The sequence below is a fragment of the Gopherus flavomarginatus genome, chromosome 15 (assembly GCF_025201925.1).
Source record: "Gopherus flavomarginatus isolate rGopFla2 chromosome 15, rGopFla2.mat.asm, whole genome shotgun sequence".
In the NCBI taxonomy this organism is placed as follows: domain Eukaryota; kingdom Metazoa; phylum Chordata; order Testudines; family Testudinidae; genus Gopherus; species Gopherus flavomarginatus.
Window position 1 is genome coordinate 2,836,623 of NC_066631.1, and position 22,361 is coordinate 2,858,983.

A 22,361-nucleotide genomic window follows, 5' to 3' on the forward strand; every position below is an offset into this window, starting at 1 on the left:
CCAATTATTAAATAATTGTTTCCCATGTAGGTACTTATAGACTGTGATCAAGTCACCCCTTAACTTTCTCCTTATTAAACTAAATAAATGGAGGTCTTTGCATCTAGCTCTGCACGACAGGTTTTCTAATCCTTTAATCATTCTCGTAGCTCTTCTTGGACCCCCCTCCAGTTTATCAGTCTCCTTCTTGAACATTCTCCTTAAGCCAGTACACCTGGTGCCGAGTCCCGAATGCACATTCTGTCCCTAGCACACCCCCAGAGTAGCATCTCACTCTGTCTTCTCTTTTCAAAGGACAGCCGTTTGAACAGCAGGATCATGCTGGGAGTAGAAGAGATGGCGGGGCTCAGCACCTCCTCCTCATCCCTTCCCACTCATCAGACCCTGGTGCTGATGGACCCTGATGGAGACAGTGGCAACATCATCTTTGAAGAGGGAGCCAATTCTGTGGCAGGGCAGGTAAGAAGGGAGCTGGAATTGTAGCAGGGCAGTCAGAGGAAGGATGACCCAGTGGTTAGGGTACTAGGCTGGGCTTTGGAGACCTGGATTCAAGTCTCTGCTCCACCACAGACACCATGTGTGACTTAGGGCAAGTCACTTAGTCTCTCTGCCTCAATTCCCCATCTGTAAAAAGGGGACCTGAGCAGGTTTGTGAGGTAAGGATTGTTTGGGGCTGAGATTCCAAGTCACAGTGCTATATAAGTACTATCGCTCCGCAGTCAGAGCCTGCCCGGATACCGGGGCGGCTCCAGGCACCAGCGCAGCAAGCACGTGCCAGGGGCGGCCTGCTGGTCGCTGTGAGGGCAATTTGATGGCAGATACGCTGAAGGCACGGAACCGGCAGATCACCCGCAGAAATGCCACCGAATCCGCATGACCAGCAGACCGCCCGCAAGTGTGCCACCGAAGGCCACCTGACTGCCATGCTTGGGGCGGAAAAAACAGAGAGCCACCCCTGCTGGATACACATTTCATGCCTTGTATATGGGGAGGTTGGAAATACAGGGCAGTAGTTTTAGTCAAAGGGTGAGGCAAGCATGCGTATGACTGTGTTTATTGCTGTGACTGTGTAATGCATTGGCGGGTGGCGTCCCTCCCCCTCAGGCTCAGCAGGAGGCCACTCTGTCTCACTGCATCACAGCGGTGGAAGTTAACTAGCAGGAGAACTAGCAAAGCACCAGTCTGTAGCCCTGTCCCCTTGGGCAGGGCCTGACAATAATCAGGCGTCTCAGAGCTCAAGCCCTCTGGGCAGGGCAGGGCTGTCACTAGCCTAGGGGCTCTGGCCCTTGTGGGCGGAGGGGACGACAGGGCAATCACTAACCTTGGGGCTCTGGCCCTCGGAGTGGGGAAGGGCAATCACCCCTGCTGTTCCCTCCACCAGCTCTGGAAGCGTTCCATCCTTGGCTCTCAGAGCGTATGCCGAGGTGGCCACAGCCCCTCCATGTCATCTGTCCTGACTGCCCCCTCCAGCTCCATCCCCAGTGACCAGGGTCCCTTCCCCACCCTGACCAGGAAGCACGGTGTCCGTTGTCTCCTGGCACCTGCCTTGTCCTACATGAAGACCTACATGTGGGTGTTGGCGCACGTGGTGGAGCCCACGGCTGTGGTGTATGGGAAGGTTGTCTTCTTCCTGGCACTGGAGGCTGCTGCCCAGGAGGCAGTGGAGAAGGGCCTGGCCGGGGCAGGGGCGGGGGGCGTATATGTTCTCAATGAGCCCCTTGAGGACCTGGGCGTAGGGGTGTTTTTCACCTCCATCCCGTGCTTCCTTCCCAACACTGCCCTATGCCCTTCCTTTCCACCGTAGGGAAGCCCATCTCTGTCACCAGCCCTCTCCCATTGAGCTGTAAGGACCCTGCCCTCTGTCATGCTCTGTCCTTCCGCTGGCAGGTGCAGATTCAGTTACCGTTGGCAGCATGTGACGGGGTGGTGCTGGAGGGGTCCTTTTTGGTGCCCTGCTAGGGGGCCCACTACCAGATGCACTATTCCTCGGGAGAGGCCCAGAGTTACCACTGCCGGGCGACGGGGGACTGCTCCTCGTCCAGCATGGAGGGACACCTGGGACCCCCGAGACCTGGGAGGGCACTGGCCCTGCCATCGCCGGTGATCCTGGTGGTTTGGCCCCTGTAGTCACTACTCCTCCTGCCATCGTTCCTGCTTGGGCCCCAGCAGCAGCCCCCTGTCACACCCAGACGACCAGGTGGGCCCTGCCTCTAGACGGAGTAATCTGGCTGGGTACTCGTTCAGGGGAAGTGTGGCAAGAGGAAGGCGCAGGTTCAGCACCCCTCAATGCAGAGGGGAAGGAGGCAGGGCCGGCTCCACGGGTGGCAACTCGAGGATGGGGCGGCACTTCCAGGGATTCAGCGGCAATTCGGCGGAGGGTCCCTCACTCCCGCTGGGAACAAAGGACCTCTCGCTGAATTGCCACAGATCGCGATCGTGACTTTTTGGGGTTTTTTTTTTGGCTGCTTGGGGCAGCAAAACCCCTGGAGCCGGCCATGGAAGGAGGCCCCCACAAGACCATGAGGAGGGCCACTGCTGCCGAGCCTTCCACTGTGGCCCCTGATAGCACCCAGCAAGTGGAGCCAGCTGAGGTTACCGTGGCAGCAGAGGGGAGCAGTACTGACCCCCTCTTGGAGTCTGTCCCTGAGAAGGCCTCGGATGGAGTTGCCCCAGCCCCCATGTCATCTGTGCCCTCCATCGATGATGGGGCAATTGTTGCCTTGGTTGCTGGCTGGGAGGACTTTGGGGCAGTGGAGGGAGACTGACCCCAATCACCCAGGGCCATTGCTAGCAGACCTAGTTCTGGATGACAGCTTAGTCACGTCGCCCCCGTTTCCTCTCTCCCCTTGCCCCTGGCTGCCTCTGCTGCTCTTGACTCTGGGGCTCCCCTGGGTTCCTCTATCTGCCCGCCCGCAGATGGCACCTTGTTCATGGCCGCCGAGCCCCTGGTCGTGACGACTGGTGCTGAATGATCGGGGCCTGAGCCCTTGGCTGCCCCCTACTCTGAGGCGGAGCAGCTGCCTCCCTTCCCCATTGGGGACCCTACCGCTGATGCCACCATGCCCAACGCCGTGGTTGTGGGTGCTGAGCTCGTTGCAGTGTCTGGGCCTGGCATTGTTCAGGTTCCCCCTCCCGTTCCCTCAGCCCCTGACTCCGGTCGAGAGGTGCCATACCCTCATAGCTTAGCTGCTGAGGATCCATAGCCCACTTCCGCCCCTGCTCCTGATCCTACTTCTGGCCTCAGCCCCACTCCTGCCCCTGATGTGTTACCTGCCTTCTTCCCCTCTGCCTCCCGTACAGCTGCCACCCCCGGAGTTGTCTCATTTCCCCAATATTCGGACGACCCTCAGGGGCGGTTTTTGCTTCTCCCTTCCCTGACCCTTTAGGGGCTGCTCTGTTCCCTCCGCCAGTCCCTCCCTTGCCGAGGATGGGGAGGGGGAAGGTGTCGAGGCTGATTCTCCGCACTGGCACTTGGAGTGCAGAAGGTGGGGCCCGCAAGGATTGTCTCAAACTCCCAAGGTTACAGCTTTTCTCTCACCTTGGCTTGGTAAACGCTGCCACCACCCAAGGGAAAAACTCTCTCTTGTAAATCCTGCAAACACTCACTTGGGAAGTTCTCCCTGAGGCCCTTCGGCTTTTCCACCCCTCTCTCGGGGAAGCCGAGAAAGAAAACAAACAAAAGGGAAACCCAGCCGTTGCCACCAGCTTTTTGAGGAACGTATGCACAGACCTTTTAGGACACAAAACCAATCAGGTTCTTAAAAAAGGTAAATTTTATTTTAAAAAAAGAAGAAAGGAAACACATCTGGAACATCAGGCTATTGCTAGATTTTAGAGAGCAACTGAATGGGTTAAACACCAGGAATGGCTCCCTGGGATCCAGTTTAACATTACAAAAGAAAACAAAAATACCTGAGCTTAGCACACAGGAAATCCACAAGCCAGAATAAAGAAATGAACCTGATCACGTCTGTCTAAACATTCCCTGTCCCAGTGAATCCTTCTAGTTATGGAAGATGTTTTTTCATACCTGGTCCAAACGTTACACAGCATTCCTGCTGCCCCATCTTTTCAGCCAAGAGAGAACAGCAGAGACACAAAGGGAAAGCTTTTTTCCCATTTTAAAAAGCTCTAGCCTTCCCATTGGCTCTACTGGTCTGGGGCCCACTCCTTTTCCTTTACCTGGGGGACTTTTTAACCCTTTACAGGTAAAGCAAGCAGAGAACAGACACCAAGAGGGAGTTCATAGCTAACTGGCTGGCTGGGTGTCCATAAAAGGAAGCTACCTCCCCGCCCCTTAATTTATCACAGACGGGTTGCGTGGTGCCACCGCTACAGGCACCGTGTGTCTGCCCCGTTTGCCTGTCTCTGTGGACCGCGGGGTCATCACAGGGACCCAACCGGAGGACGACTGCGGGTCTGTGACTCCATCCCCCACTGCTGCATTGCGGAATGAGCTGCGCCCCTTTCTGGTGGAAACCTGTGGTTTCAAGGATAAGGTGCAGCTCGCTCTCCAGCTCTGGGGGGACTTCCACTTCATCCTCTGGGCCATCAAGGCTGTTTTGGAGGAGCGGAGGGGGACCCGAGAGGCAGGACATTGCGGCCTACCAGTGTGCCCCCAACTTCTGTGACTCCCTGCTGGCTTTTGGGGTTGGGCATGGATTGTTGTGAGGCCCGCTGGGGGCCGCCGACACCCCTGCCCGCGAGAATCCTCCCCAGCCCTCACTATGAAACCAACCATCTTTGCCACCTTAAACACCCGAGGCTGTAGAGTGGGTCTCTGCAGGTGCCAGGTGCTCTCCTTCCTTCAGGAGGGAGGTACTCTGTGATTTTCCTGTAGGAGACCCACACAGCTCCAGCCACCAAGGCTAGTTGGAGGCTGGAGTAGGGGGATGGGGTATACTTTAGCCCCTCAGCACTCATTTGGCTGGGGTGGCCACTCTGTTCTCCCCCGGCCTACAGCCCGAGGTGCTGAAGGTCACTGAGGTCATGCCGGGTTGTCTGCTGCACCTCTGGGCCTGGTCAACGTCTGCGCCCCAAACTCAGGCCCGGAGTAGGTGAGTTTCTATCAGCAGGCATCCGCCTTCCTCGGCACCTTGGATCCTCATGAGTGCTTGGTCTTGGTCAGGGATTTTAATACCACCCTTAAGGACCAGGACTGCTCTGGGCTCGGGAGCAGCCAGGCTACCGCAGGCATGCTCAAGGAGATCATCGACCATCACTGCCTGGTGGACGTCTGGCGTGACCACCACCCGAATGACAATACCACCTTTACCTATGTGCAGGTGGAGGTTGATGGGTCGCACCACTCCCAGCCGGACCGCATTTATCTATCATGTTTTCATCTAGCACAGGCTCACTCCTCCAGTGTTGGGCTGACCGTGTTCTTGGACCACCATTTGGTGGCTATGATGGCGTCTCGTACCCCAGAGCAGCCGGGGCCAGCCTATTGGCATTTGAACAATAGCTTGCTGGAGAATGTGGGCTGCGTGGCTTCCTTCTGGGAGTTCTGGCTGGTCTGGCCGGGGCAGCGGCGTGCCTTTCCCTCGGCCCAGTGGTGGTGGTATGTGGGGAATGTGCGCGCCCAGCTCTTCTGCCACAACTACACCTGGGGTTCCAGCCAGCCAAGAGATGCGGTGATAGAACAGTTGGAGCGGGAGGTCTTGGAGCTGGAGAGGCATCTGGCCACTAGCCCTGGGGTTACATCCCTCTGCGAAGTGTGCTGGGAGAAGCGGGAAGAGCTCCAGGTCCTGGAGGACCATCGGGCCCGGGGCACGTTCATTCGATCCCACATCCATCTCCTTCAGGAGATGGATTGCGGCTCCCGCTTCTATGCCCTGGAAAAAAAGAGGAAGATTAAAAAGCACATCACCTGCCTTTTGGCAGAGGATGGCACCCCCTTCCCCACGGATCTGAGGAGATGCATGGAAGGGCCAGGGCCTTCTGCGCTAACCTCTTCTCCCCAGATCTGACCAACAAGTCAGTGCTTGTAGGGTGCTCTGGAACAAACTCCCGATGGTCAGCATGGGCGACTGGGACTGGCTGGAGCTCTTACTCTGGCCGAGTTCTCTGAAGCCTTCCGTCTCATGTCCGCCAATAAATCTCCAGGTATGGACGGGCTAACCGTGAAGTTCTACCATGTGTTCTGGGACGTCCTCAGCCTGGACCTTGTCACCGTCTGGGCCAAGTCTTTGGAGTGCAGTGTCCTCCATCTGTTGTGCAGGCAAGCTGTGCTCACTTTGCTACCCAAGAAGGCAATCTCTGCGACTTTTGGAAATGGCATCCCGTGTCGCTTCTCAGCACGGACTAAAAAGTCATAGTGAAGGCCATCTTGCTGTGGCTGGGGTCTGTGCTGGCAGACGTGGTCCATCCCAACCAGACCTACACCGTCCTGGGCCACACCATCTTCAATAATTTGTATTTGGTCTGGGACCTCTTGGAGCTCGGGCTTAGGGATGGTCTGTCGTTCACCCTCCTGTCCCTGGACCAGGAGGAGGCATTCGACAGAATGGACCACGGGTATCTCCTGGGCACTCTGCAGGCATTTGGCTTCAGGCCCCAGTTCATGGGTTTTCTCCAGTTGCTGTATGCCTCCAGAGTGCTTGGTCAGGTTCAATTGGACCCTGACCGAACTGGTCAGCTTCGGGCAAGGGGTACGTCATGGGTGTCCATTGTCAGGCCAGCTGTATGCTCTAGCAATCAAGTCCTTCTTCTTTCTCATCCTCTGGTAGTTGACAAGGTTGCTACGTTGAGAGCCAGAGTTGCGGCTGGTCCTGTTGGTGTTTGCCAATGACATGCTTTCCATGGTCCAGGACCCAGGTGACCTGGTGCAGGTGGAGGCCTGCCAGGTGATCTACTCAGCAGCCTCCTCCGCCTGGGTCAACTGGATCAAGAGCTCTGGCCTGATGGTCGGGGCAGGGTGGCAGATGAGCTCCTTCCCACCCGAACTTCAAGCCATTCGATGGAGCACGGGTCCACTGTGCTATCTCGGTGTCTACATTTCCACCACACATCCTTCTCTGCCAGAGAACTGACAGGATATGGAGGCCAGGGTGGGTGAGCAGCTGTGGAGATGGATGGGACTCCTCCTGTGCCTCTCCCTGGGAGGGAGGGCACTGGTACTGAACCAACTATTCCTGTGCATGCCCTGGCACCGACTCAGGACCCTGAGCCCGACCCCAGGGATCCTGGCCTGGCTCCAGAGGGTAGCTGTGGAGTTCTTTTGGCCAGGGCTGCACTGGGTCCCTGCAAGGGTTCTGAGTCTTCCCCGGGAAGAAGGAGGACAGGGCTTGGTCTGGCTCTGCAGCCAGGTCCATGTCTTCCACCTCCAGGCCCTGCAGAGACTCCTTTATGGTGCAGGTAGTCCGCCGTACAGCACGTTGGCGCACTCCTTTCTCCGCTGCCTCCAAGGGCTCCAATACGACTGGCAGCTCTTTATTCTCCACCTGAGGGGTCTTCCGCGAGACCTCTCTGAGCTGCCGGTCTTCTACCAGGACCTCCTCCGGACCTGGAAACTGTTCTCGGTGACCAGATCTGTTGTGGCCACCGAGGGGGCGGACCTCCTCGCAGAGCCACTGCTACACAACCCCCACCTTCATGTGCAGGTGGAGGCTGGTCCTGGCAGAAACCACCAGAATTGGAGACCTCCTGGACTATGATGAGGGGGACTGGATCCCTGACTGCTTGGTCAGCACATGGGGGTCTCCACCCTTCAGATCCCCCTGCGCATATACGAGGAGGTGGGAGCAGCCTTGTCTCCCCACCCGCCCCTCACCCCCGGCCCTCTGGATCTTTTCATCGGGCCTGTGTTCCATGAGCCCCCTTCAGTCCCCTCCCTTCCATAACCTGGGCTGGATGTGTGCCCTGCAGCCGGTTCACTTCCAAACTGCGCCACGGGACCAACTTTACATGCTTCTGCTCCACATGTTTCACTTCCTCACCCTGGTGTCCCGCCCTGATACCAAGTGGTGGGACTATCTACCACCTGTAGACGATGAGAACCCCAGTGGGCCAGCTTCTATTCCATCCTAGTCCTATGGCCTGCTGGGGATGTTGGTTGGAGTCATGAGGGTGGGTGTGCACCTGGTGCAGTTCACCCCTGTCAAGGCTGATTCCCCACTCTAGCACTTCGAATGTGGGGGGGGGGGGGGCGAGGAGCGCAAGGATTCTAAACATTATTCTGGCCACTCCAGGCTGGTATTAAACTCCCAAGGTTACAGCTTCTGTCTGACCTTGGCTGGGTAAATGCTGCCACCACCCAAGTGCAAAGTGCCCCAACCCTTTGAGAACCCAGGAAGGCGCACTTGGGAATTCCTCCCTGTGGAGAACCCTCAAGCCCTTTCACCCCCCACTCCGGGGAAGAGCTGAGAAAGAAAAACAAAGGAAATCAGCTGTTGCCACCAGCTAATTAAACAATATGTGCACAAATCTCTTAGGACCCAAAAATCTGTTCTTAAAAAAAGTAAATTTTATTAAAAACAAAAAGAAAGAAAATACACCTGGAAACTCAGGCTATTGCTAGATTTAAAAAAAAAACACTTACAAGGATTAAGCATCAAGAATAACATTCTTGGGGCCCAGCTTAAAGGTTCCAAGTAAAACAAGAGCACCTGGGGTTAGCACAGAGGAGTCAACAAGCCATAAAGAAATAAAAGGACATAAACCTGATTGCATTTTCCTAGGCATTTTCTGATCTACTTACATATCTGGGGTTTCAAATGGCCCAAGCTTCTTACACCATAGTTCCAGCCCAGTCTGCCTCTCTCCGAGAACAAAAGCCAGACAAAAGGGGAGTCTTGTTTCAATTTTAAAGAGTTCTAGCCTTTGGCCAGGTGCCCACTCACTTCCTTTTACCTGTGCATCGCAGTGACTGTTAACCCTTTGCAGGTGAAGCAAGTAGAGAACAGCTACTAAGGGATTATATAGCTGTTGGCTGGCTGGCTCCATAAAAGGGAGCTACCCCCACCCCTTCATTTATCACACCCCCATCCCCGATGCCTGCCCCTTTTGCAGCGTGAGGGATAACCTGGCGCACGCCTATCTGGAACGTGCCAGGTTGCAACCCCTATTCCGGCTCCTCCAGAACCTCACTTTTCCCCACACCTCTTCATATATTCACACCCTATCCGTGACCCCCCAAAGTCGCGAGACCTCCTTGTCAGCCTCCTCCTAGTCCTGGCCAAAGTAGCCATCTACAACCCCAGCAGGAGGAGGATGGACGGGGAGGTGCTTTGCGACTGTGGGGCCTATTTCTGCTTCTTCCTGGTCTCACACACCCGGGCAGAGTTTCTCTGGGGGGCATCCTCTGGTGGGCATCCTCTGGCTCCCTAGACAGCTTCGAGGAGCAGTGGGCACTCTCTTTGGTTCTCTGCTCGGTGTCCCCCTTTGGATCCCTAGTTCTGAACCTGTGACCTTCACTCCAGACCCTGTTATTCTTTAGTTGTCTCCCGACTTCAAGGCTAGGGGAGGAGCCTGTAGAAGCGAGCTGCCATTACACCTGGGATTGGATTCTCTGTTGCATGTGTTGGCTCTGCTACCTGTACCTCCGCAAGGCAAATTCAGCTAAGCAGCCTTACAGGGCTACTCAGGTCCTAAGGCAGAGTGGCAGAGAGATGCCTTGGTAATAAGCTTCTGTTCAGAAAAAATTACACTGGGCTGAAATGTCTCCCCCTTCTTCTTGTATGTGTGTGTAGGGACAGGAAGAGGGGGTTGGGTGGCTGCTGTTAGTTTAGTAACAACCAGTTCAGCCCTTTTTTGGAGGTTGCGCCTGACCCCATTAGAACTCTTGAAATGCACTGTTAGCATTAGTGATCAGTGGGGCCTTTTTGGCCTCTAGTAAGTGGTTTTTCCTTTCTCCATCTTCCTCCTCTGTCAGTCAAGGCCATTGGTGTGCTTTGGGGACTGTGGCCAGAAGAAATGTTGAGGAAGGATTTAAAACCTGTAATATCCATCAGTACCAAATTTCTGCGGGAGGTTTTCTTCGGAGGGTCAGAAGAAGTGTCTGAGCAGCCAGGAGTTCATGCTGATTGCTTCTCAGTGCTTAAATAATTCCACTCAAATGGCTTGGTTTGAAACCTTCATTTTTGGCCTGGACATAAATCCCTGAGCGTGGGGGGTGAGTTTTGCCAAGACTTGCTAAGAATAAAAGGGGGCAAAATGTGGAGATTAAAGGGCTTTGACTTGAGTGGAGCTTGCCTCTTTCTGTTTCCCTGCAACCCCCCCATGTCTGCTGCTGAAGGCCAGGTGGGGAGAAGGTACCTTATACAATTGTCTGTATGTATTACACATGATGCTTGCAAGCCTTAGACCTGGCTTGGGGGTGCTGCACATTGGTCTGGTGGTGCAACGAGGGTTTTGAGACTACACAATAGCAGAGTTTTGCCTCCCCTTCATGACCCTTTGTCACCCTCTGATTTTCTCCTTCCTCATTCTTTAACCGTATTTTCTCCTTCCTCATCCTTTAACTTGGCCAATTCACATTTCTGCTGAAGCTTAGCATGGGCACAGTAGCCGAGTCCCACCTTTCTGTTCTTCCCAGACCCAGTCAAGCTGCCTGCTATCTTGGCACCTGCCACAGACAGGACCCAAAGCAATCCATTTGGGTCCTGAATGTTACTTGAGGATCTGGTGCTAGAGCAGGATTCTACACTGCATCTTCCCTTGCCCTCTCCTTTCACTGCTACTCTTAAGGGACCTCTTTCCTTCTCCCCACAGCCCAGTGAGGGGCTGGATCAGAACCTGCTGGAGAAACAACTGATTGAGCTGCACCAGCAGAACCAACAGCTGCTGGAGGAGAAGAAGGAGATGGAACAGAAGCTTCGGGCAGAGATCCTGCAGCTAAAGGAACATGTAGGTACAGAGCGGGAGCGTCACCTCACAGAGCATGCACCGGGGACTGCAGCACAGCTGGATGGGCCTCCTGAGAGATCATACAGGGCACAGGGTCTCCATGACAGGCATCCTGAAGGGCTCTGGCAGCTGTTCTTCAGGTGTGAAATCTCTTTGGGGAAGCAACAACTGGACTTGGGAGAGAGGCGGCTCAGTGGGCCTTTCTTGGAGGAGATCTGACTGCAGGACTGTCTTTTCAGGTCTCTTTGCTTGGGTGAGCCAGGGGGCAACTTCTGGGTGATCCATGCAGCCTGTTCTGTGGAATAGCAATGAACAAGGCCATCTATCTGCTCCCACCGCACCACCCTGGCTGCCTCTGACATCCCATCAGGTTTGAAAATCTGCAGCCCAGGAAGTCTGGGAGAACAGTAACTGGGGGCTCCTTGTTCTTCAGCCCAAATGGTTTTGAATTCCTGCCATGGGGTGGGAAGAGGAGAGGGGAACTCAGCTTTGGAAACCTTGTAGAGGAAGGGGGCAGAGAGCAAGGCTGCTGGAGAATACATCCAGTTAATTTAACATCCAGTCTGCCTTGCTGAGTCCTGCAGTCACAGTGCATGAGTTCTCCAGACTGCTCTAGAAAAGGGCACCTGGAAGCAATCTGGCTCATCCTTCACCCTCCTCCATATCTCAGGCTTCTGACTTTTGGGTTTAAATGCTAAAGACCAACAAAATACCCCCAATACCAGCAAACTGAAATTGGCATTTATCCAATAAACCACCAGAAAAATACTGGAAACGGTTACTTGTATCTAAGGGCTTGTCTCCACGGAGCAGTAACATGCTCTGTGAGGCTGTGATTTCTGAAGGGCACTAATGTGTTATGTGTTAATTGGTCTGCGTAGACCTTGCTCTTGTGCACTAAAGGTTCCTGAGTGTGCTTTAAGGTATGCTTTTGAAACACTACTACCAAAAAGTCTACTCGGGAACATTACAAAGAGATTACTTATTGCAGTATATACATTACTCATGACAGTGTATGCAAAGAGACAGTCTGAACCCTCCTGATTTTTAGAGATCTACCTAGAACGCAAAAATCGAAAACTGAAATTAATAACCCCTGATGAACAGAACCATTGCCCATACCACTGATTTCAATACATGCTTTCGTTCTTGCCCAGTAACATTTCAGACCCAAATGTGAAAGGATCTCCTGAATGTGAAAGAAGATGGAAGATCTAAAGGAGAAAAACTCAGTTCTCACTTTTTGTTTGGGTGCAGCAGAGTCAGATACTTTATTCTGTTTAGCAGCTGCAGCAGGGAGAGAGTGCACTAAGACATAGGGTCTCCCCTTCCTAGACAGGTTTCTCAACAGGTAAACAATTACAGCAGCATTTATACTTTTGCTGCAGACAATAATAAGCAACAACTGCATTTTGTTTATACATAGTTCATCCTGATATCTTGTTTTTCTCACTCAAGAGACTCCAGTCTACATTTTGTATTATCTACACATTATCTACACAAGGTCAAAACAACTTCTCACATAGTTCTTTTCCACTCACCTCACACAATCCTCGCTTCTACAAATCTCGCGTTATTAGGGTTACAATTAGCCTAACTCTTGCTAACAGAGACTGTCATGCATTACGATCCCCTACAAATCCCTGTCAGTTCTTTCTCTACTTCCACAGATCTAAAGGAGTTACTTGTGTATAACCCTTTTCCTTCTTGTATCATCCTGGTCACTTTCTACCTCCCTCTATCTTCCCAAAAGCCTCCCCACTTAGCCCATGGTAGATGGGACGTGCAGCAGAGGGAGAGAGGAGACTGCATCAGGCCTAGCATGCAGGGTCACAGATGTGTCCTGTTTCTCCCACAATCTCAGGTCACCCACAGACTACTGTCCCCACAGCAGTGAAGCTTTGGGGGCAGACACCTGGGAGTTCCAGACACTATCAGAATCCAAATGGCATTGGGAGTCAGAGTCAACTCCCATCTGGCTAAAACACTCAGAGCACTTGGGGATAATCAATCCCAGCCAGCTACTGTCGACATGAAGAGAGACTCCCTTAGCCCCAGTGCTCAGCTGCCTCTGGCTTAGAGGCTTTGGAACCTACTGGGTGAACTCCTGACCCTGCTGCTGTCAGCAGGAGTTGTGTCACACTGGGATTTCACCCATTCTTTTTGCTGGGTGCATATATAATCCTTATGGAGATGATGGGTTGTTAGCAGTGGCTACAGCCCAGGCAGAGAGAGGGTAGACTGTATTCAGGCTTTTTTCCTTTCTCTGCCATTGCCCCTCAGTCCTGACTAGCAGCCCTCCCTGCTGTTGTAGTTCTAGGCTCCTCCTGAACATGGACTGGCAAACATCGTCAAATGATGTGGCGTTTTGGGATGTGGGGACAAAGTGGTGGTCTGCAAATGCATTTACCAGAGTCAAAACTGCACCCAGGTCCCTAGAGGTGACCGGTGAGGTTAACTGTAGCCACCTGATCTATGCTGTGCTAATGTCTAGGTAACCCCTAGAGCTTCGTGCACAATGCAGAGCAGGATGGTGATGCAATGGGGAAGTGGGGAAGAGCAGCAGTTGTTAGAGTGCCTTGTGCTATGGGGAACCAAAGATTTCTGTATCCAGCAAGCTGTCTGCTGCATTGGGTTTGACCTGCTTTGCTTGTGTTTTGGCATGAAGGAATTGGCCACTGCCAAATATGACCCTAGCTCCTATTTATGATCAAGGGTGCCTCTTTCATGCTGCCTCCATGTGAGTGCTTTCTTTGTTTCAGATTGCCAGCATTGTCCAAGCTAACATCCGCATGGCAGAGGAGCTGAAACGGTACCGAACCTCAGATGACCTGGAGAAGAAAGTCAGCAAGATGGTAGTTCTCCCTCCTTCTCCTTCGCTGCTTGAATGATCACCTTATGCTGTAACCATTTGACTCTAGCTTCATGGTTAAACCCTGGGGCATGCTGAGAAAGTCGTTTTGAGCCCAACATTCTAGCTGCGGCTGTGAATGCTTCACAAAACAACAAGAACAGACAGAATTTCATGCATTGTTTGTTTGTTAAACATAAACACAGTGCCAGATTTTAGACTAGTGCAGCACCATTGTAGTCAGAGAACTCAGCATCATGGGGCCAGGGCATGGGAACCAGGAAGTGAAACTGCCTAGCCTGGTTTTGCTATCCCACTAAGGAAACAAGCAGCATTAGTGATTAAAAGCTATTTAGTATAAAACTCAGAGCACCTGTGTTAGTAATTTAGGTGCTGAGCACCTCCTGGAGTGTACTTAACTCCCACTGAACCCTGTGAGCACATCATCCTCGTCTTCCGCAGGACGTGCTGCTAGTCCACTTCATCCTCCTCGTCTCCTGGACTCTTGAACAGTCCTCTCTTTTGCAGCTCCAGGCTCTGAAACTATTTCCTTTTCCACCCATCTGTAGCACCAGTGGTGACAAGAGGCAGCAAGCTAGCTCCTCTTCCTCATTTCCAGCTGCTTTTAGAGCCCTCCAGGTTCTGCCTGGCAGTGTAGAGCCTGGACATGCATTAGCAGCAGCTGGAGAGAAGGAACCATGACCATGTGACCACCCTGGTGTGCCAGCGTGTGACTCTTTGCATGGCAACTCTGGTGCCACAATATATATTTTCCAAGGGGTGGGTTGGGATTCTCCTCTTCCTCCCTATACTCACAGTTTGGAAAACTCTTTCTGCCATTTATTCCTAAAGCTTTAGACCTTTACAAGGTCTTAGGGTCTATGTCCGCTTGGCAAAGCCAAACTGTCTGGGAACGGTGCCTGCAGCATCTTTGCTTTGCAGCTCCTGATGTCTGGGACCGCAGGTCTGGAATCCTGGTCCACAGGGCTGTTCTGATATGTCTACACTGCAGTTAGACACCTGTGGCTGGCCCTGGTCATGACTCCAGCCCGCACTAAAGGGCTGTTTAACTGTGGTGTAGACGTTGGGGCTCTGACCCTGCGAGCGGGGAGGATCCCAGAGCCCAGGCTCTAGCTGAAGCCCCGTGAGCCTGAGTCAGCTTACCTGGGTCAGCCAGGGCCAGTCTAATTGCCATAGAGACATACCCCTAGGGGCTAGGCTGTCCTGACCTGCCACCCAGTAACCTGCGAACAGCTGTAGGAGTAGCAGCTGAACTCTGACAGAGAACTCCAGCCCTGGAATCTGATTGGTGGAACACGGGCAGTTCTGATTGGTCTCCAGCCTCTATTTTAACCCAAGCACAGGAACAGGAACTTGTCCACACAACTGGGTTCTCCCTGCTCAGGACTGCTTCCTCTGATCCCTGACCTGTCTGCTTCCTGACATGTGAGTGACAGTTGGTTTTACCCTCTGGCTTGCCTCAGACTCTGACCTGGCCTGGCCCCCTGTCATAAACAGATAGCTAAGGGTTAATGTCTCTTTCACCTGAAGCACCTGACCAGAGGACCAATCAGGAAACCGGATTTTTTCAACTTTGGGTGGAGGGAATTGAGTGTCTAAGGTCTTTTGTTTTCTGGCTGCCTGCTTTCTCTGAGCTTTGGAGAAGTAGTTCTACTTTCTAGTCTTCTGTTTCTAAGTGTAAGGACAAAGAGATCAGATAGTAAGTTATATGGTTTCTTTTCTTTGGTATTTGCATGAATATAAGTGCTGGAGTGCTTTGATTTGTATTCTTTTTGAATAAGGCTGTTTATTCAATATTCTTTTAAGCAATTGACCCTGTGTTGTATCATCTAATACAGAGAGAACATTTGTACTTATTTTTCTTTCTTTTTATATAAAGCTTTCTTTTAAGACCTGTTGGAGTTTTTCTTTACTTCAGGGAAATTGAGTCTGTACTCACCAGGGAATTGGTGGGAGGAAGAAATCAAGGGGAGATCTGTGTGTTGGATTGCTAGCCTGATGTTGCATTCCCTCTGGGGGAATAGGAAAGTACTTTTTGTTTCCAGGATTGGGAACAGAGAGGGAGATTCACTCTGTTTGGATTCACAGAGCTGGTGTCTGTGTATCTCTCCAGGAGCACCTGGAGGGGGGAAGGGAAAAAGGATTATTTCCCTTTGTTGTGAGACTCAAGGGATTTGGGTCTTGGGGTCCCCAGGGAAGGTTTTTCAGAGGGACCAGAGTGCCCCAAAACACTCTAATTTTTTGGGTGGTGGCAGCAGGTACCAGGTCCAAGCTGGTAACTAAGCTTGGAGGTTTTCATGCTAACCCCCATATTTTGGACGCTAAGGTCCAAATCTGGGACTAAGGTTATTACATGAGTGGCAGCTGGTGGGAGATAGACAGAACCCAGAAGCCAGTAGAAATATTATATTTTTCTTTTCTCTGCTAAGGGCTTTTTAGCAGAGAGAAGCAGTTGGTTTTAAAAGGGAACCAGAGAGAATTTTTTTTTTCTGCTCTCTCTCGCAGTTTGTGGCTTGCATGTTAAGGGTCTTTTGTTATGCAATAGCCCTCCCATTAGGAGGCAAGTACCGGCACTTATATGCATGCAAATAAAGTGGTTTTTCTGGTTTCCCTTCATTGAACATTAGCTAGAGAGAGAAAGGGAAAAAAGCACTGTTGCTAGGCAGACTTCAGGAGGCAACAGAGAACCTGCAGTTCAGAAGATAAACACCGGAGGGCACCCCAACACAAGAAAACAGGAACCATGACTTCTAAGGCAAAAATTGACGCCGAAGAACAAATCAAAGAAGCTGAACACAGGCGACAGATGGAGATGAAAGAAAAGGAAGAAAGCATCAAACTGGCAGCCTTCCAAAGAGAACAGGCGGCCCAAGAGGCAGCACACAAAAGAAAACTAGAAGAAGAAGAGGTGGCCCACCGCCGAGAAATGGAAAAGCACCGCCGAGAAATGGAAAAGCACCAAAAAGAAATGGAAAAACAACAAAAAGAAATGGAAAAACAACAAAAAGAGAATGAAGAGAAGGAAAAACAGAGAAAACATGAACTGGAATTGGCAAAAGCTGGGCTGCATGTGCCAGCCAACCCTAACAACCCGGCGCCCATTATTGCTCCACAGCACAGGAAATTTCCCACCTACAAGGCAGGTGATGACACCGAGGCCTTCTTGGAAAATTTTGAAAGAGCCTGTCTTGGGTACAGCATTCCCGAAGACCAGTACATGGTAGAATTGAGGTCACAGCTCAGTGGACCTTTAGCAGAGGTGGCAGCTGAAATGCCTAAGCACCAAATGAATGACTATAAACTTTTTCTAACCAAGGCCAGATACAGGATGGGGATAACCCCAGATCATGCCCGTCGGCGCTTCAGAACCCAAAAGTGGAAACCAGAGGTGTCATTTCCCAAACACGCCTACTACATTGCAAAAAACTATGAGGCCTGGCTAACAGGAAACAACATTCAAACCTTGGAAGAACTGAACCTCCTCATACAAATGGAGCAGTTCTTGGATGGTGTTCCTGAAGACATCACGCGGTACATACAAGATGGAAACCCCAAGAATATCGCTGAGGCGGGGGAGATTGGAGCCAAATGGATGGAACTGGCAGAAAGCAAGAAAGCTACTGTCAAGGGGAACGATTACCCCAGGGGGCACACAGACCATAAACCCTACAACCGAGGACAGCCAAAGACCCCACATCCCACCCAAGTAAAGCCACAGATACCCTACCCTTCAACCTCACCAGTCTCCAGTAACTCACCTCGGCCCAGTGACCCATCAGATGGAAGATGCTTTAAGTGTAATGAACTGGGACATATCAAGGCCAAGTGTCCCAAGAACACCATGCGAGTGCAATTCATTACACCACCATCACACCAAAGATCCCCAGGCCCGGATGCCTCTCAAATACCCTTGGAGCGAAGGGAAAATTTGAGAGTGGGCGGAAAGAAGGTTACTGCGTGGAGAGACACGGGGGCACAAGTGTCAGCTATCCACCAATCCTTCGTTGACCCCAAATTCATCAACCCAAAGGCCAAAGTTACAATTTACCCCTTCATGTCACAAGCTGTAGACTTGCCTACAGCTCAACTGCCTGTCCAGTACAAAGGCTGGTCAGGAATGTGGACTTTTGCAGTCTATGACAATTATCCTATCCCCATGCTACTGGGGGAAGACTTGGCCAACCAGGTGAGGCGGGCCAAGAGAGTGGGAATGGTTACACGTAGCCAAACCAGGCAAGCTTCCAGACCCATTCCTGTTCCTGAACCGTCCACAGAGGCCCCGTCTGTGTTACCAGAGACCCAGACAGAGGTAGAGGACCCGGATTCCATGCCTACCACTGAAACAGCCACAGCATCTCCAGTCCCAGGCCCGGAACTGGAACAGCAACCAGCACCAGCAAGTGCAACCCCATCTTCAAACTCAACGCCAGAGGGCGCCAGCGAGCCAGAACTGGCAGAAGCACAAGACAGCCATACCCAAAAGGCTCAGCCAGAGCCTGAAATACCCTCAGGTGCACCAGCGGAGAGCGGTACACCAGCAACGGAAACAACCCCATCACCTACATCGCTTCCAGAGGGACCAAGCCCAAGTCCACAGTCTGAGGAAGAACTGGTGACCCCAGCCTCAAGGGAACAGTTCCAGACTGAGCAGGAAGCAGATGACAGCCTTCAGAAAGCTTGGGCGGCGGCACGGAGCACCCCACCGCCTCTCAGCTCTTCTAATCGATCCCGGTTTGTTATAGACCAAGGACTTTTATACAAGGAAATTCTTTCTGGTGGACACCGGGAAGAATGGCAGCCGCAAAAAACAGTTGGTGGTTCCAACTAAGTACCGGGGGAAGCTCTTAAGCTTAGCCCATGATCATCCCAGTGGCCATGCTGGGGTGAACAGAACCAAGGACCGGTTGGGGAAGTCCTTCCACTGGGAGGGGATGGGCAAGGACGTTGCCAAGTATGTCCGGTCTTGTGAGGTATGCCAAAGAGTGGGAAAGCCTCAAGACCAGGTCAAGGCCCCTCTCCAGCCACTCCCCATAATTGAGGTCCCATTTCAGCGAGTAGCTGTGGATATTCTGGGCCCTTTCCCAAAAAAGACGCCCAGAGGAAAGCAGTACGTACTGACTTTAGTGGACTTTGCTACCCGATGGCCGGAAGCAGTAGCTCTAGGCAACACCAGGGCTAACACTGTGTGCCTGGCCCTAACAGACATCTTTGCCAGGGTAGGTTGGCCCTCTGACATCCTTACAGATTCAGGGTCTAATTTCCTGGCAGGGACCATGGAAAAACTGTGGGAAACTCATGGGGTGAATCACTTGGTTGCCACCCCGTACCACCATCAAACCAATGGCCTGGTGGAAAGGTTCAATGGAACTTTGGGGGCCATGATATGAAAATTCATCAACGAATTCTCCAATAATTGGGACCTAGTGTTGCAGCAGTTGCTGTTTGCCTACAGGGCTGTACCACATCCCAGTTTAGGGTTTTCCCCATTTGTACTTGTGTATGGTCACGAGGTTAAGGGGCCATTACAGTTGGTGAAGCAGCAATGGGAGGGGTTTACGCCTTCTCCAGGAACTAACATTCTGGACTTTGTAAGCAACCTACAAAGCACCCTCCGACACTCTTTAGCCCTTGCTAGAGAGAACCTAAAGGATGCTCAAGAAGAGCAAAAGGCCTGGTATGACAGACATGCCAGAGATCGGTCCTTCAAGGTAGGAGACCAGGTTATGGTCTTGAAGGCGCAACAGGCCCATAAGATGGAAGCATCATGGGAAGGGCCATTCACGGTCCAAGAGCGCCTGGGAGCTGTAAACTACCTCATAGCATTTCCCAATTCCTCACTAAAGCCTAAAGTGTACCATGTTAATTCTCTCAAGCCTTTCTATTCCAGAGATTTACAGGTTTGTCAGTTTACAGTCCAGGGAAATGATGCTGAGTGGCCTGACGGTGTCTACTACGACGGGAAAAAAGACGGTGGCGTGGAAGAGGTGAACCTCTCAACCACCCTGGAACGTCTGCAGCGGCAACAAATCAAGGAGCTGTGCACTAGCTTCGCCCCATTGTTCTCAGCCACCCCAGGACGGACTGAACGGGCATACCACTCCATTGATACAGGTAATGCTCACCCAATCAGAACCCCACCTTACCGAGTGTCTCCTCATGCCCAAGCTGCTATAGAACGGGAGATCCACAACATGCTACAGATGGGTATAATCCGCCCATCTACCAGTGCATGGGCATCTCCAGTGGTTCTGGTACCCAAACCAGATGGGGAAATACGCTTTTGCGTGGACTACCGTAAGCTAAATGCGGTAACTCGTCCGGACAACTATCCAATGCCACGCACCGATGAGCTATTGGAGAAGTTGGGACGGGCCCAGTTCATCTCTACAATAGACTTAACCAAGGGGTACTGGCAAGTACCGCTAGATGAACCTGCCAAGGAGAGGTCAGCATTCGTCACCCATGCGGGGGTGTATAAATTCAATGTCCTTCCTTTTGGCCTTCGTAATGCACCCGCCACCTTCCAAAGGCTGGTAGATGGTCTACTAGCTGGACTGGGAGAATTTGCAGTTGCCTACCTCGATGATGTGGCCATTTTTTCTGACTCCTGGCCCGAACACCTACTACACCTGGAAAAGGTCTTTGAGCGCATCAGGCAGGCAGGACTAACTGTTAAGGCCAAAAAGTGTCAAATAGGCCAAAACAGAGTGACTTACCTGGGGCACCAGGTGGGTCGAGGAACCATAAACCCCCTACAGGCCAAGGTGGATGCTATCCAAAAGTGGCCTGTCCCAAGGTCAAAGAAACAGGTCCAATCCTTCTTAGGCTTGGCCGGATACTACAGGCGATTTGTACCACACTACAGCCAAATCGCTGCCCCACTGACCGACCTGACCAAAAAGACCCAGCCAAATGCAGTTAAGTGGACTGATGAGTGTCAAAAGGCCTTTACCCAACTTAAGGCAACGCTCATGTCTGACCCTGTGCTCAGGGCCCCGGATTTTGACAAGCCATTCCTAGTAACCACAGATGCATCTGAGCGTGGTATAGGAGCAGTGCTCATGCAGGAAGCAACAGATCACAACTTCCATCCTGTCGTGTTTCTCAGCAAGAAACTGTCTGAGAGGGAAAGTCACTGGTCAGTCAGTGAAAAGGAATGCTATGCCATTGTGTACGCCCTGGAAAAGCTACGCCCATATGTTTGGGTACGGCGGTTCCAACTACAAACTGACCATGCTGCACTAAAGTGGCTTCATACTGCCAAGGGGAACAACAAGAAACTTCTTCGTTGGAGTTTAGCTCTCCAAGATTTTGATTTTGAAATTCAACACATCACAGGAGCTTCTAATAAAGTTGCTGATGCACTCTCCCTTGAGAGTTTCCCAGAATTCAGTAGTTAAAAAGTGTTCTTAAAATGTAGAAGTCTGTTAGTTATATACTTAGGAGTATATGTAAAGGTGTATGTGTTATATTAATCTGTTTATTTTCAAGTTCTAGAAGGAAATCGCCGCCAGTGAGCTTCCCCACTGTCTGCAATTTGGGGGGCGTGTCATAAACAGATAGCTAAGGGTTAATGTCTCTTTCACCTGAAGCACCTGACCAGAGGACCAATCAGGAAACCGGATTTTTTCAACTTTGGGTGGAGGGAATTGAGTGTCTAAGGTCTTTTGTTTTCTGGCTGCCTGCTTTCTCTGAGCTTTGGAGAAGTAGTTCTACTTTCTAGTCTTCTGTTTCTAAGTGTAAGGACAAAGAGATCAGATAGTAAGTTATATGGTTTCTTTTCTTTGGTATTTGCATGAATATAAGTGCTGGAGTGCTTTGATTTGTATTCTTTTTGAATAAGGCTGTTTATTCAATATTCTTTTAAGCAATTGACCCTGTGTTGTATCATCTAATACAGAGAGAACATTTGTACTTATTTTTCTTTCTTTTTATATAAAGCTTTCTTTTAAGACCTGTTGGAGTTTTTCTTTACTTCAGGGAAATTGAGTCTGTACTCACCAGGGAATTGGTGGGAGGAAGAAATCAAGGGGAGATCTGTGTGTTGGATTGCTAGCCTGATGTTGCATTCCCTCTGGGGGAATAGGAAAGTACTTTTTGTTTCCAGGATTGGGAACAGAGAGGGAGATTCACTCTGTTTGGATTCACAGAGCTGGTGTCTGTGTATCTCTCCAGGAGCACCTGGAGGGGGGAAGGGAAAAAGGATTATTTCCCTTTGTTGTGAGACTCAAGGGATTTGGGTCTTGGGGTCCCCAGGGAAGGTTTTTCAGAGGGACCAGAGTGCCCCAAAACACTCTAATTTTTTGGGTGGTGGCAGCAGGTACCAGGTCCAAGCTGGTAACTAAGCTTGGAGGTTTTCATGCTAACCCCCATATTTTGGACGCTAAGGTCCAAATCTGGGACTAAGGTTATTACACCCCCTACTCCTGCTCTAACCACTAGGTGAGCCGGCCTGTGCCCCAGTCCGGACACCTGTAGCCATGACTGTAATGTTAGGTGCAGAGCTAAGGCAGGAGGGGTCAGTACTTGGAAGAGTTTAAGGCAAATGTAGATGCTCTAGGAAGGGAGGTCAGTGACTCAGCAGGAGGTGCTCTTCCCTTTGAGTCACTCCTAACCCCGGCGCCCCAGCACGGTGCTGCTG

General features: G+C 51.6%; 1 protein-coding gene across 7 annotated transcripts in view; it reads left to right on the forward strand.

Annotated features, from left to right (window-relative positions):
* The window catches only part of LOC127034672 (uncharacterized), an 80,504-nt gene that overhangs the window by 50,514 nt on the left and 7,629 nt on the right, over positions 1 to 22,361 (forward strand). For 6 of the 7 annotated variants that reach the window (XM_050923801.1, XM_050923802.1, XM_050923797.1 and 3 more), the window contains exons 5-7: positions 295 to 459; positions 10,714 to 10,848; positions 13,611 to 13,703. In XM_050923801.1, coding sequence (XP_050779758.1) covers positions 295 to 459; positions 10,714 to 10,848; positions 13,611 to 13,703 — 393 coding nt within the window. The remainder of the gene's footprint in view (positions 1 to 294; positions 460 to 10,713; positions 10,849 to 13,610; positions 13,704 to 22,361) is intronic. The other variant, XM_050923798.1, reaches the window with a different exon arrangement.